Source organism: Sardina pilchardus, chromosome 16, assembly GCF_963854185.1.
Source record: "Sardina pilchardus chromosome 16, fSarPil1.1, whole genome shotgun sequence".
Classification (NCBI taxonomy): domain Eukaryota; kingdom Metazoa; phylum Chordata; class Actinopteri; order Clupeiformes; family Clupeidae; genus Sardina; species Sardina pilchardus.
In genome coordinates this window covers 15,749,356-15,765,666 of record NC_085009.1, presented here as the reverse complement: position 1 = coordinate 15,765,666, position 16,311 = coordinate 15,749,356, and the positions used below count along the sequence as shown (strand labels likewise).

At 39.4% G+C, this 16,311-nt stretch overlaps 1 protein-coding gene across 1 annotated transcript; it reads right to left on the bottom strand.

Annotated features, from left to right (window-relative positions):
• Positions 1-704: 704 nt before the first annotated feature.
• Positions 705-5,490, bottom strand: LOC134059962 (alpha-1,3-mannosyl-glycoprotein 4-beta-N-acetylglucosaminyltransferase C-like). Its single transcript, XM_062516522.1, is given in 5 exon segments — positions 705-1,505; positions 1,508-2,220; positions 2,467-2,569; positions 2,832-2,948; positions 5,318-5,490. Coding segments are annotated over 4 exon segments (1,332 nt in total). The 5' UTR covers positions 2,931-2,948; positions 5,318-5,490; the 3' UTR covers positions 705-1,088.
• Between the last annotated feature and the right edge of the window lie 10,821 nt (positions 5,491-16,311).

The window sequence follows — 16,311 nt, the reverse complement described above, 5'->3', positions numbered from 1 at the left end:
AACTTCTACCACCACAACAGATTTCCTTTTGAAAGTCCCGCTACCAAAAAATAACTGTTTTGTAATGATGCCTATTATAATAGTCACTCTGGCAGATAAGAACAATGTGTCTGTACTAGTCATAATACTCTGGCATGTTTATTTCCCACCTAACATGCACACATCCAATCTACACTTCTGCCCCCTTCCCACCCTATGGCTCTGTTTACTATCCCACAACTCCCTGTGTCCTTAAAGGTGTATTCCCCTAATAGCTGAACATCACATATGGTGAATATTGACCTATTGGTGAATACAATTTGTATTTACAACCATGATGTTTTTCTTTGTAGTAGCCCTATTGTCTATACCACTGGCTTCACCTTCACGACCCATAACATTTTTTTTCCCCTTCATTTTTCACTAATAAAATGTATTTGAAAGAGAGCGTAATTCATTTGTTGATTTTCTTTAATGATCATCACGGAAGTAGGAAGTGAGAAGCAAACTAAAAAAAAATTGTTGCATCGAGCTGCATTGATAATCGGTTGAGAATCTAATCGTTAGCCTCTGAATCGGAATCTAATTGAATCATGAGGTGCCAAGAGATTCCCACCCCTATAAGCTAATGTGTAAGTTTCAAGCAGAACATGGCGTCTGCAGACATGACATGACATCTCGTGAAATAACAACTCAACGCAGTTTTCGTAGATGATGTATTTTTCTGTTGTTTCACAAAAAGTACAGTGAACTACTGGATTGGATAGTGTACAGTACTTTGGAAATGTGCTTAAATATTAAGCTATTATAGAGAATGGTACAATATCTAGGAAAAATACCAACATTTACAACAGTAATATACTGCATTTTTGTATGTCTTTTACAGAGCCCTGCATGTGAACTTGCATATAAAGCCATTGTGTACTCACAGCCCAGATTGAGTTGCAAGGGCTCTATCTAGTGTTCATTAACAGCTGCTGGGACGTGAGAAAGTCCCCTTTTGAGATGTATAAATAGATCATCAACATATAATATTAATAACAATAGTACCAGTAGTAGTAGTAGTAGTAGTAGTAGTAGTAGTAATAGTAATTATTATTATTATTTATTTAACTTCTTTCCCAAACCCGAATATTCTGTATCCTCACCCAGTCATTTTGCTTTTGTGTGACTCGAATATTTAAGCAGGCCACAGTTGACTTAACAGTCTCGTAAATATTCCTCATTTCAAACTGACCCGCATTGAGTAACCCCAAGCTGTGGAGATCTGAGCAGGAAGATGGTGTGTGTGACTTCTCAATGACACGTCCAACCTCAACAACAGCATTTAAGAGAATATACTTGTTCTCAGATCCTGTCTCAATGGAGATTCGTGAGAGCAGCACGGGCTGATTGAACATCACCATAAAATAATCTCCTTGTTTGGGAGACAATCCCCAAAAGAAATCTGAACCTTGGTTGTAGGCATTCACGGGGCTTTTGTCCTTGTAAGGCTCAATGTTGGTCAGGACCTCTGCAGGTGGGTTATATCTGCTGGCTCCTCTACAAATTCGTCATCCTTGAGGCCATTGTAGGTCCCCAGGAAGGATGAGAACTTGCCCATGTGCTGAAACAAGGATGGGCGCATGCGGATGACCTTGTCCTGCATGAGCAGTGTCCGAAAGTGAGAGAGCAGGAAGTCGCATGGCATCTCCTGGTAGAAGAGCAAAAGAAAGCGGGCGAGCAGTGGCAAGTCTTCCGAGTGGTAGAGCTTCCCGATGTAGCCCAGCTTGGAGAACTCCAGCGTCGTCCACCGGGTGCTTCCCATCTTGAGCACGTGTTTGCGTATGGCAGAGAGGAAACCCTGGGCGCACAACACGTCGTCCTCCACCATGATGAAATACTGAGAGAGGTTGGCGCTGAAGTGGACCAAGAAGGAGTAGTCCACATTCTGCTTTGAGCGGAAGGTCACCCGGTCCGGAGCGTCGTTGAAGTTCCTTTTCAGTCCCGTCAGGGGAGGGTAGAGATCCTGAGACGCGTGGATGACCAGGAGCTCACCCTGGTTCAGATGAACGTGGAACGCACTGGTGATCTTTTGCCTGGTCTCCTTTACCCAGGCCAGGTCAAAGTCAGCAAGGAGAACCACCACCACCATCTCAGAGAGCTCCTCTTTGGAAGAATGGGAGAAGATGGAATTTAGAGTGTCCATTAAGTAGTTTTCTTTCTTTCTCTTGACTGAAGAAAGACCAACTGTGAGATACTCTGCAGGCAAAAAACAAACAAACAAACAAAATGTCATTACTGAAAAGATCATACAAATGGCTACTGACTGCCATACTGTACACTTTATCATTTTAAAAGTGCCAAAGAGCCACATCGCATCAGGATGATTTACAGATAAAACTGATCTTAACACACAGTAAGTAACAGAATCAATAGACGTACGTGGTTGTTATTCAGCTGCTGTAATCAACATTAACTACTAGTCACTTCTCTGCCGGTGCTTACTTTGTATTGGTGGAAGGGTGCCGGCAAGAAGGTCTAAGGTTACATTAAAAGGCATGATAGTGTCCGGGACAATTGAAGACCACTCATGACCATTTGACCAACTCTGTGCAGACAAAAAAATAAACATATATTCAATAAAACAAACAAACAAACAAACAAAAAAGTAATGACTTCTGTTGCTGCAGCACCAAACTTAAGTTTAAAGGTAAGGTAAAGTCAAAGATATAATTTGATAACCCCTTTTAAATGGACACAGCAATGCACCATGTGTAAGTGCTTCAACAATCAACACACATTAATGACAGGTTGATTTGGAAACAGATAAAAACTTGGACATACAGTCTTGGACAAAATGTTAGACTTACGGTTTTCCTCCATGGAATCTGACCAACTGAAAGATATAGGCCAGTTACGATGACAATTGCAATGCCTGACCTGATGGTGGAGCCCCAGTAACATCTCATCTCTGCAAGATCTCCTGGCTGAGGTAAAGTAACACATAATTGCAACCATCACTAAACATGGAAACCATATATATAGCCGCAAGCGGCGATGGCGGGCCCGAGCACCTGCGGTGCGGACCCGTGACATTTCGGAATCTAACAAAGCAATACCTACTTGTTTTGTGAGCACACATGCTCACCAAATTTGGTTAATTTTCATCAATGTATGTGTCAACCACAACAGACAATATGCTAGGTGGCGCTTTAGAGTCTCTTAGCCACACCCAAGGCCAGAGCTCTGTCTCTGACTAGCGGCAGCAATAACACACAAGCCTTCCTAATTGTCGTGAATGTATGTGTCAACCATACTAGACATCACGCTAGGTGGCACTATAGAGTCCCTTAGCCTCACCTTAGGCCAGAGCTCTGTCTCCGACTAGCGGCAGCAATAACACACAAGACCACCTAAATTGGTTCATCTTCGTGAATGTGTATGTCAACCACAACAGACAACACACTAGGTGGCGCTATATAGTCCCTAAGCCACACCCTTGGCCTGAGCTCTGTCTCTGAATAGCTATAGCAATAACACACATGCCCACCAAATTTGCCCACACAACTGTTCACCAGAAACATAATTTGCATTTGAAAATATGTAGCACCCCTTTCTACATTCCTCTGCAGGGAGAAGTTCACCTTGTCCAAATATAATTCTGTTTCCTTATTAGCTGTATTGATAGGGCAAAACCCAGAACGATATGTTAAGGTCACTATCAAACTTTTCTCAATTGATTCTATAGTACTGGTGGCGCTATAGTGGCGCTATAGTCCCTGAGCCACACCCTAGGCCAGAGGTCTGTCTCTCAGTAGAGTTATCAATTCCACAGGTAGCTGCCAAATTTCAAGTTTTAGAGCATGCCAAGTTGGTGAAAAAGGGCACAACATTTCCGGTATGAGGATTCCACTTTAATAATAATAATCTGAGCAAAAAAACAATAGGGCCTTGCACCTACGGTGCAGCCACTTCAGTGGCCGCACCTCGGTGCTCGGGCCCTAAAAAGCCAAGGAGAGAGAAGCGTTCTTTAAGTTCTTGAAATGCAAAGGCCTTGATATATCCTTTAGTGTGAATGCATCTGGTGGCCCAATAGTCATGTACTATAGAGCCCTGTAGAAGGTTATACTGTAGATAAAAGTGGAGAGTTGTCACACATGACACAAATGAGTGGATATGGGATGTGCTGACATGGCCTTGGTCATCCTTGGCCCTACGGTTCTCGAGATATTCACAGAAAACTGTATCCTGCCATCTACAATACAGGCCAGTACAGTTACTAAATTGCACATTAATTTATTCTCGAGAATAAAACACTCCTTTTAGGGGGGTCCAGTCCCGCAGGGAGGCAATGGATCAAAACAATGGTTCTGTGTCATCTTCGTGGGGATACATGCCCACCGCGTTTAGTGCAAACCGGACTTTCACTGTCCCGGGAATCCTTGATAGAACATTACTAATATTAATCATATTAATTAGTAATGATTAGACTAAATGCTTTCTGTGTTAGTTTTACACCAGCAAAAGTCTTTAGTTGATAAGACTTTATTTAGTTCAACAAGGCACCAAGAGGTGTCAGGGGCTCTGTTACACCAGATTCGTACTGCTCTCAACTGGTTATTGCTAGTCTTTCCAGTTGAGAGCAGTACAAGTCTGAAAATTTGCACTTTTTAATGGTATTTACCTAATGATAGTCATAGTTGTTATACAATCAAAATGGTCATATACATATGACAAATGTGCTGACTGCTCCAGGTCAATTGCCCTGTATTTCTCAATATATCAAAATTGTTCGATAACTTTTGTGAGGCTTGGTCTAAACATTTTCTGTGACAATTTTGTTGTGATTTGATTATTTTTGTAGCCTGTGAAGCTTTTTTTTTTTTTTTTTAATGATTTTGGCTTTTCTATGAAATTATGGCAAAAGTAAACATTTTGAGCAGAAGACCAGTGTCAAAAATATGCATCTGATTTTAGAGATTAATATGATTAAATTAGTTTCGAGTCAATCTGGTAAGGAGAAATAAGCCTAATTCACGATTTTTTGTCAATAGCGCCACTTTTGAGTGCAGTGATACATTTTGGGTTATAGTGGGGGTTTTGGTATACCTAAAATCTGTTTCTGGGACTTACAGTATAGGGTGCAGAAACACTCACATATTATTCACCAAAAGGTTCATGCATTTATGCATACTCATCTACAGTAATTAACACTTGATTTACACCTGTTACCATGGGTAAAACACTTTGAACATGTCACATGTCTGACCAGTCGCCTTTGTACCAATGCAGTCAATGAGTTGCCTCTTCTGGTCTGCAGAAGAGGGAGAAACATCTTTAAAGAGTGACAACTTACTAGATTTCCAAGATCCGAAGGCTCCCAGCTGTCAATCAAAGGGAAATCAGTGGTTATTCTAGTCCTAAAAGAGCGACCAGACAACAAAATGTTTTTTGAACTTTTCCTGACTAGAAGTAGTTCATTTTACAAGAAGAAAAAAAACATTACAGAAAAAGAAACAAAATGTAAAAATTCTTAGGTCCTCTCCTGAAATAAGGTCCCTGCTCTAGCTTTGTCTGAGATAGTAAAATGTGTCAGACAAAGAACAAGAAAAAAAGGGCTCTTGATATCTCTCACCCCTAGCTTTTTATAGTTTCCCCTTTTCTGTATATGGTAATTTGCTATTTGCGCATTGCTGATTGGCTGAATTTCTTTGCTGTCTCTCGAGACAGACTTCATTTTCTGACTGTGGGAACGCTTAACAATGCACCTGATTCTGGTTCGAGCAGGTTTTCTGAGTACCCCACCCGTTGTGGTCAAGTTGTGATTTACAGATGAGTAAATCATCCGTATCTGCTGTCTACCATCCTAACTGCAATTGTGTCCTACAAATGGCTCTTCTACCCCAACACTTCATCACAGAACATTTTCCATACATTTCACACAAACACGATTATGTTTAGCGACACTAAACATAATATATATGATTATGCTCATTTACCAAACAGGATTCAACATTATACTCAAACGATTTTCATCTTTTTATATGTTTGCAACTATTGTCTATGTCTGTGCCTCCTAACTGCTAGATTTCATCACTTTCTCTCTCAAAGGGTTGTCCACGTGTGGTTTGGCTACGTGAGCCCTCTTAGCAGGCTGCAACTGTCTTAACCACATCCTTTGCATAGTATTTGTCAAACAGTTTGCTACACACGTACATTTTCCCACACATGTTTCACTCAAACATGATAACGTTTCAAGCAACATTTGTAGATTATGTTTCTTTTTATATTTATTTTCCAAACAGGAGAATATTTCATAGCAAATGATATACTGTAACAATCATACACAAAACATGTTTATATTTGGCATAATACTTTCATAGCAAAAACACAATTTATACTCTAGCAGGGTTTATATGTTTCATAGCAAGGTTACATTTAGTCAGCTCAACTTTGATATTACTGGTCAAAGTGGACCTCAAAAGGCATCCTATGCCTTAGTTTCTCCCCATTTCTTTGAACATGTATTGTATTTTCAGTGTGGCAAAGGCATGGCATACTTACATACCACTTTAACACTCTCTCCCAGGGAGGAGATCCCCTGTTTTTTTGGCAACAATGGCAGTTTCATATTGTGGCTGATTCGCTAACAGCTACTGAGCAGGATGGAGGATGGACCGGCTGACAGCTTAGGAGAGCAGACAGATGGAGGCAAATGGCAACAGTAGGAGCAGGAGATTTTTCCCGATGGTGTCAGCACCGTTACATGCAGCTTGAGAGGAACAGTCCATGTTGACCGTTTGTACAAGAGGTCCTTGACCAACTAGAGCAGGGCTATTCAATTAGCGGCCCCTGGGCCGAATGTGGCCTGTTGATTTTACCTGCGGCCCACCGCCAACCTACCTTCAAATCTGCCTTTCATGACTCATGATTATCTGAATATTTTCATTTCCAGATGAAATGGCAGAATACATGTAAGACGTGTAAAGTTAATTTGTAAAGTGTATTTACTGAACAACTTGAATAACTGAAGACTGTCTAAGGTCACACTCACCCCTTGCTAAAGTGAAAAGTGGTTTAGTCCGCCTGCAAGACGACAAGTAGGCTATGCACTTTTTGTTGTTGTCAAAAAGATGAAGATGTTTTCTTATGTTGATCGTGTTTTCCCGATTTGTATGTGTACTGAGTTGATCTGATGAGAATGCCTCATAAGTCGCTTTGGATAAAAGTGTGTGCTAAATTAAATGTAAATGTGGTGATGATTATATACAGATTGTTTAACAGTGTGGAAAGATTTCAGTGGACTAGTCCAGCCCATTTCGACACAAATAGGAAGGCTGTGGTTCTATGTTTACTTTCATTTCAATTTGTGCACAGTCACATAGTCTCTGCATGTAGTCACATAGCTGTAACTTAGAGGAGTTAGAGGAATAGTGACAATATATATATATATATACACACACACACACACACACACACACACACACACACACACACAAATAAGAAGGCTGTGATTCTATGACTGCTCTCATATTTTTGTGTATCAAGAGAATGTGTGCTCATAGTAAATTGTGGTCTCATTTCACCAGACTGTGTGTACTGTTTGGTATAGTGTGGGCTCAATTTACTGGTTAATTATATGTAGTGTGTGTTAAATGAATTAATGTAAATGTGGTCATGATTATACTATACAGATTGTTTAACAGTGTGGAAAGATTTCAGTGGACTAGTCCAGCCCATCTCTACACAAATAGGAAGGCTGTGGTTCTATGTCTGCTTTCATTTCATTTTGTGCATGTGGTCACATAGTCTCTGCATGTATTCACATAGCTGTTCGTTAGAGGAATAGTGACAATATACAGTACACTGTAAAAAAAAAAAACTCTTAAAAAAACAGTAAATTTCCGGCAGCTGGGGCGCCAAAAAAATACTGTGCGGTACCAAAAAAATACTGTGAAGTAACAGAAAATTTCTTTCTCGTAAAAATACAGTTATTTTCCATAATTAAAATACAGTTTGTAGTTGCAATTTTTAAAAGATTTTGCCTTACAGTATTTTCATGTTTTTAATGTTTAATTAGAAACATTTTCACATTTTAAAACAATGAAATTACCTACAAATATGGTTAATGTTGTATTAGCAATAATGCTTACATATTTACAGAGATGTGCTGTTATTAGTTGGTTTTCATGGATATTGGTTGTATATCCATGAAAACCAACTAATAACAGCACATTTCTGTTACTTCACGGTATTTTTTTGGTACCGCACAGTATTTTTTTGCCGCCCCAGCTGCCGTAAATTTAGTTCTTTTTTACAGTGTATACACACACACACACACACACACACATAGGAAGGCTGTGGTTCTATGACTGCTCTCATATTTTTGTGTATCAAGAGAATGTCTGCTCATTTTAGTAAATTGTGGTCTCATTTCATCAGACTATGTACACAGTGAAATATTACACTTGAATATGTACACTTGAATATTAACTGGCCAATGTGAATATAACAGTAAAAACAGCCACGTTGTATCTAAGACAGCGGCAGCGGCAACTCTGCGCCGTGCATTTATAGGAAAATAATGCACTTATCTGCGGCGTCGGGACCTTATTACCACTTCGAACGTGCATTATTTTCTTATAAACGCACGGTGCGTCGTTGATTATCCCTTACATATTGTGCACATGTATTACTAAATTGTGCGCTCAATTTACAATGATTAAAATGAGAGCACAATCTAGCAAAATGAGCGCATTATTTAGTAAAACGTGCGCACAATATAGTAAAATGAGTTCGGGGATGGCCCTTTCCTTTTCCAACATGACGGTGCACCACTGCACAAAGCAAGGTCCATAAATACATGGATGAAAGAGTTTAGTGTGGATGAACTTGACTGGCCTGCACAAAGACCTGACCTCAACCCAATAGATCACCTTTGAGATGAATTAGAGCGGAAACTGAGAGCCAGTCTCATTGTCCAGCATCAGTGTATGACCTCACAAATGCGCTTCTGAAAGAATGGTCGAAAATTCCCATGAACACACTCCTAAACCATGTGGAAAGCCTTCCATAAGAGTTGAAGCTGTTATAGCAGCAAAGAGTGGACTGATCTCATATTAAACCCTTTTGATTAAGAATGGGATGTCACTTAAGTTCATTATGTTTAATTAAAAAGGCCCCTTCAGGTTCCCCCCTGCTTTCATTCGATTCAGGTTCTCCCCTGCTAAATGCCGACGTTCTGAACCCTGCTCACAAGTGCCACCTGTTGGATGTTTGGGCCTTTGCAGCTTCACTGGGGAAAAATAAATAAAATGTGCGTGATTCACACATGAGGTCGTGTGAGAATCACACGTGAAGTCAGACAATTCCAAGTGAGACTCACTGTATAGTACATCATAAAAGTGTGTTAATACACATGTAACTCCTTTCACATAGTTGAAAAAGTTTTATATTTGAGGTACCTTTCTGTTTGCTGTCATATGTCATTTGGCTGTATCTATACTTCAGTCATCCCTTTTGTGACCTATAAATGGTAATAAACACAGAGAGAGAAGCCTGTCCTGCGTGCATGTTGTTTTGTCTTTTTGTATGCGTTTCAGTTGTGGTCTCGAGTCCTAGTTAATGCATGCTGCATGTTTATATTGTTGTCATATCCTTTTTAACAGAGCCCCTCAACCTCACAGACCACCATCTTTGGTATGGTGGTTGGAATCTAGGACACAAACTGGCAACCTCTCTAAACAGACACTAAACGTAATTTTAAAAGGGGCAATATGGAAAATGCGTTAGAACTTTTAATTCAGTGGTCCACTCCCATGGATACACCCATGTATAACTGTCACAGGGTGATTGTCTGTGTTTGTGTTTGTGTTTGTGTTTGTTATGTCTGTGTCCTGGTGGTGAGCTTGGGGTATGACATGCTATGGTAAGATTAAGAATGCAGACTGCATGTGCTTGTTTAATATTCACTATATTGCCCAAAGTATTCGCTCACCTGTCTTGACTCACATACTGTACTGTATGAACTTCAGTCACATCCCATCCTTAATCCATAGGGTTTATGATGATGTCGGTCCACCCTTTGCAGCTATACAGCTTCAACTCTTCTGGGAAGACGTTCCACAAGGTTTAGGAGTGTGTGTATGGGATTTTTTGACCATTCTTTCAGAAGCGCATTTGTGAGGTCTAGTAATACTGTGGAAGATCCTTAGATGGCAAGTCATGACATCAACGTAATTGATTCGGCTGCCATATTGGATTTAATCAAAAACACTAATGTTTATATAAAAGCGATATAGCACTTGTGATCTGTGTCAAAGGGAAACTTGCCTCATGATATTCTACTGTAGAAGCCTGTTCACTATCGGGAATTAAGAAGTGAATATTTAAGCAATATAGTGGTGTTGCCTGCCTATAGTAGTGTTGCCTGCCTCCGGCCGAACAACACCAGCGGGAATATCCAGCAACAACCCACTCCCACTCGTGCTATATTGCTTAAATATTCACTTCTTAATCCCAGATAGTGAGCAGTCTTCTAGAATATCATGAGGCAAGTTTCCCTTTGACACAGATAGGATCATTAAAGTAAATATAGAAAAAATAAACAGTCAACAGAGTAATTAAAGTCAATTGAATGTAAGAGGTACTTTTCATCCTCTCCATTTTTATCATTACCATCATCATCACCACAACCAACCAAACCATCATCATCGTTATTATAATCACCATCATCATCATCACTTTAATCACCATCATTACCACAATCATCATCATCATCATCATCACCATAACCATCACCGTCATCACTGCCTTTATCATCTTCTTCATCACCATCATCACCTTCATCACCTCCATCACCATCATCACTGCCTTTATCATCATCTTCATCACCATAATCATCATAGTCTTCATCACCACCTCTCAATTCAGTTTGAATTCAGAAGCTGGCAAGAGAGAGGTATATGGCACTCTTTCTGTACCTTCACATTTGTTTTTACTGCATATAATTATTATTTCAGTCATGCACTGCACTCAGTGTCTTGTCTTTTGTTGAGATTACTTGCCTAAAATGAGTGTCATTTTTTTTGGAGGTGGAAAAATAAACATGGACATTTAAATCAAGTAAACTATACTGGAAAGCTGTTATGTTTTACAGTGTGTCAGTGAGCTGTGTCATTGTGAGCAATGTTGATCAAGTTGTATATTGAAAATGCAGTATATTGAATAATGTATCAAGAATCTGTTAAACCAGACTTGTTAGAAATAACCTTTCTCGCCACTAGAGGGGACTTTTGAGTTAGCTGAACCAAAGTGTAAATATATTATGTTATAAATATATGAAAATCAAAAAACACAACATTGAGGAACCCTATTATCAACACTGTGAGACAATACAATATTTCTAGGAACCTTGGAAATTGCACCATATTATTTGATTTAATTTGCTTTAGTTTGTTGTGGATGCATCCAGCTGCATCCAACTATGTGATGCTATTCTTGCAGTGCATTAAAACCTACATTTCACAAGTGAACTTGTATGTGTATGATATTCCATGAGGTTTCACAGAACTGCACAGACCAAACCTGAATTGACATGGATGGCCTCAGCACAGGAACATGTTCAACAAAACTATTAGGTATTGAATGTATTTAAGGTATTACTGACTATATGAACAACAACAGGAACCTGTTTGAGAATAAAGACATGTGTAGTAACAAAGGAACTGATTCAGCTGTCAATGAGATGCATCAACAGTAACAGCATTCCTATTCCCTCTCATGCAAACATGAAATACAAAAATGTTAATAGAGTAGGAAATAAAAAGAGAAAAGGCATTTCTTAGATAGTTTTAAAAGACTAAGGAATAGGAGATGATTAACATTCACTCAAATTTCATAACATCTTTAAATGTGTCATTGACAAGTTAAAGTGACATTTGCTATTCAATTCTCTCACTCTACAGGTGTTAGATACTAAATGCGAAGATTATACGATCAAACACTCCCACCAAAACACATACAGGGTTGAGAGATGTTGCGGTCAAGTGTTCTCTTGAACTGCCCAGTGGGTGGAGAGGTGTTGCAGAATCTGCTGTGCTGAGTGTGACGCGCAATATCTCAGAATGTCCTAAAAATATTTACAGTATATATGTGCATCTCCATGTTGTCCTTTTTGTATGCATACTAGTTTCAGTTGTGGTCTCAAGTCTATAGATAAAGCATGCTGCACAACTATTTTAAAGCAGACCCGTGTTGTCATATCCTTTTCAACAGAGCCTCTCAATCCCACTGACCACCATCTTTGGTGAGGAGTTGGGAATCTAGTACACAAACTGGCAACGTTTCCACCCTACCCCAGTAAAAAAAAGCAAAAGCAAAAACGTTGCTTTTTCTCATTAAACGGGAGACATTTATCAGTGTTGCGGACATGATATTCCTTTCCAAAACCCCTGTATAGCCAAAGAGGCCTGAGCATCAGAGGGTGTGTGCATGTTTGTAACCCACAAGCCGAATATAGAGGATGTGAAACGCTGGCTGGGCTACTTCTAATAGACTAACCCAGAGATGACCGGAGCACTCAGATTACGCAATAACTTTTTTTATTGTGGTGCACAAAAGACTGACGTTTCGACGCACTGCGTCTTCCTCAGAGTCAAAATAGAGGATGTGATATACTGTACATGCAACTTGACCATGCAAAGCTCTCAAAAATGAATGACTTTTGATTGAGTTTCTCTGTGGTGTTTGACAAGCACCAAAAGGACATTGCATTGTAAACATTTGTATGTCTGAGTAGCCTATTAGTTGTTAATTGAAAGAATGTTCTAGTTATAAAAAAAGACATGATAAATTAACATGATGTAACTTTGAGAAACAAAAAAGGAAGTTATCAGACTAACGCCCCTTTATGAGGTTGATCATAGCACACACGTCACGTCATGTCATAAACTCCTTAGATACTGACAGACAGGTTTAGTTCCCCTAGAAAACAGGACATAAAAAAAATAGATGGATTAAGGGCATTACAGTACATCATGAAGTTGATACTAGCACTCAGTGAGTATTTTCTTTAAATTTGTACGTATGTTTTTGATGTGTTGAGTGGCTGACTGGTTGCAGTAGGAAGATAACTGGATCTTCCCATGAAAACATTAGATGTTTGATGGATGTGCAGATCATGTCTTTACAGCGCCTGCAGTCCAAGACCAATTCTGGACAACTGCACGACGTGCAAACTAGGTCCACTCTTTGGACGTTTAATCATGACCTATTTGGAGGACTACATTACACTGAAAAAAAAAAAAAAAAACGCTGGAGTTACTTGATTTTGTTATGTTCATCAGTTACACATGAATGAAATGTTTAGATTTATGAAGCTCAAGCTGTGATAACCCAATTTGATCAAGTCATTTCAATGAATTTGATTAAGTTAAGTTGATTGTTGATTGTATTTCTGTAATTTTAACGTCATTGAGTTATACAGGTGGCACGGAAAGTAGACATTCAGATGTACTTACAGTAGTATTGCAACATCAACGTTAAAGGACAACTTTGTGTGTGCCACAGTATTGATGTTGGAAACATGTGTAACCACTGATGTGTGAATGCTCTATACCTAATGCATTCATGGTGGGAACAATGCATGGTTCATCTCAAAGCAAATACAACTCTTTAAAAACTCATGTGAAATGTTTGTTTGACAACACTGTTAGCTGCATGATAATCTCAGTGTTCTTGCAAAGGCTCATGAGAACACCATGAAGTGGTAACACCAAGGCAACCAATCAGTGATGCGCGGGCTGATCCAAATCGAGCGGGCGACCGCGGTCACCCGCGGTCATCCGCGGTTATGGGTCAAGAAAACATATTTTTAATGATATGCGGGTCATGTTTGGTCGGGTCGGTAAAAAAAATATGCCGTTATTTTTTTGTCATTTATATCGTACGTAATTGTCTTTAGAAGAGAAAGACATAAGTTGCAGCATTCCCACTGAAACGCGATTCTATCCCCCACATTTTGTCACGAACATGTAGAAATGCACTTGTTGTTTCTGCGTAGACAGACCCTCGGCTACACTTGACATGCAGTTGTGTTAGGTTCTCAGAGCATATGCTTTCTCTGTCTATGATCTGCAGCTTTTTTCTCGAACTGCTAGCCTCGACAGAAAATGGCAGAATCGGCTACTAAGCAGCGGAGTTGCCGATGCAATGCGTGCTTCTCAAGTCTGATAATTTGCAGCAAGATCGAATGGTATTATGGAAAGAAAAATAAACTAAAAGTTTCCCAAATCAGGAAATACTTCTTAATTTAATGTCATCAAGGCATATAGCCTACAATTGGTATGAGCATGCAATGTGCGTCCTTGCGCAACTTATAGGCTATAGGCCTAGTGGCTCGTTGGAAAGTCCCACGTCTGCTCTTTCGTGCAATAAAGGTTTCATCTCGCTGCAATTTATAATCGCAGAGAAATGACGCACTCAATCGGGCTCTATGGGTTTTGGTTTTTGTTTTGGTCCATTGATGAATACGTTAATAAAGAGTTTCTTAATAATATTCTATGCCTGCATTTAATGCTTGGGAGAGCTTCAAGGCATTCATGTGAGGAACGGCTGAAACAGAATTTGTATAGGAAAATCCTTAGGCTAATTATGTTCAATGTTGAGTCAAATAGCCACATTTTTGGATGAATGCTGACACGGAACAAAAAAAAAGGTAGACTAAATGCATGTTTCCCAAATTCTGAGCAATTATAGGCTATATATAATTAGGCAATATATTATTGTTTTACATGCATACAGTATGAGATACCAATTTTGCGTAGCTCAATGACGCTACGACGAAGTTAGACTACTTTTTACAATAAGCGGGTCGGGAAGCGGGTCGGGAAGCGGGTCGGGTCCTGTATTTCAATAATTATTTTTTGCGGTCCGAGTTGCGGTCGGGTTAGTTGTAAACGGCGGGGCGGGGCGGGTCGTTCAGACACGTACCAGCGCATCACTGCAACCAATGTATTCATTTGCCTTGGTTCAGTATTTGGGTGCTTCACATTGACCTGTTTCATGCAGTTGTACCATAATATGGTTTTATAAATTGGACAGTCTTGCCCTTTTACAGTGTAACCTTTTTTTGGACTTTTTACAGAGGTCCTTTGGATTTCAATACAGAATGTCAGAAAAAAATGTTGTTTGCCATTACAGTCTTCACCTGCAATTACTATTTTTGCACCAAAAGATATGTCTTTGCGTAGTGGGTTCAGTTAATTTACTGCACACAACTGATAACATGCTATATTAGTGCCATATTTTTGTCGCCAATATTAAAGGAACAAACAACAAACCAACCTTCTGGGAAATTAGCTTATTTGACGTCAGCCCCACAGTTAGATAACAGGATTCTTGTCTTCTGCATGTGTGCAATAACCCAAACCTGACACTGTTAGCCTAGCTTAGCATTATTCATTAAAGTGGGTTAGAACTGTTAGCCTATAGCTAGCTAAAGGTGAGCACAGAGAAAAGAAGCACTAGAGGAGTATAGAGAAGCTAAGGGCATCTATCTTCTTAGCTAACTCTACGGTACCCAGCAATATAATAATAAGGCTATTTCCCAAAAGCTTAGGAATCTAGTACACAAAACAGCAACCGTTCTAAACAGACAAAACAAACAAATAATAAATAAATAAAAATGGAAAATGCCAATTAGGTTAGCGGAGTCAGAACTTGTAGGTCAGTGGTCAACTCCCATGGATACACCCATACAGAGGTCTGAATATCAGAGGATGTGAGCATATTTGTAACCAACAAGCTGAAAATAGAGGATGTGACAATGTAGCCTACTGTACATGCAACTTGACTACGCAAAGCTCTCAAAAATGAATGGCTTTTGGTTGAGTTTCTCTGTGGTGTTTGACAAGCATTGACAAGCAAACATTTGAGAAACACAAAAGGGAAGTTATCACACAAACAACCCTTTATGAGGTTGTACACAGCACACACATTTGTTGACAACAGAGATGATATTGGGACATACAGACACATCACTAAAAAGTCACAGTTATTTAATCTATTTGTTTGTTTATTTGTTGAACGACAATTCGTTTTGTTGTCCCCTTAGAGAAACGCCTCAGATGCTGACATAGGGTTAGTTACTCTTAATATCTTTACTAGAAAACAGGACATTAAAAATAACAGATTAAGGACATTACATCATGAAGTTGATACTTATTTGTTATTACTGATAGCTTAATTGTTGTCTACCCCACGGTTGGATAACAGGATTCTTGTCTTCTGTGTGTGTGCAGTAACCAAATCTGAAACTGTTAGCCTAGCTTGGTATTATTCATTGGACTG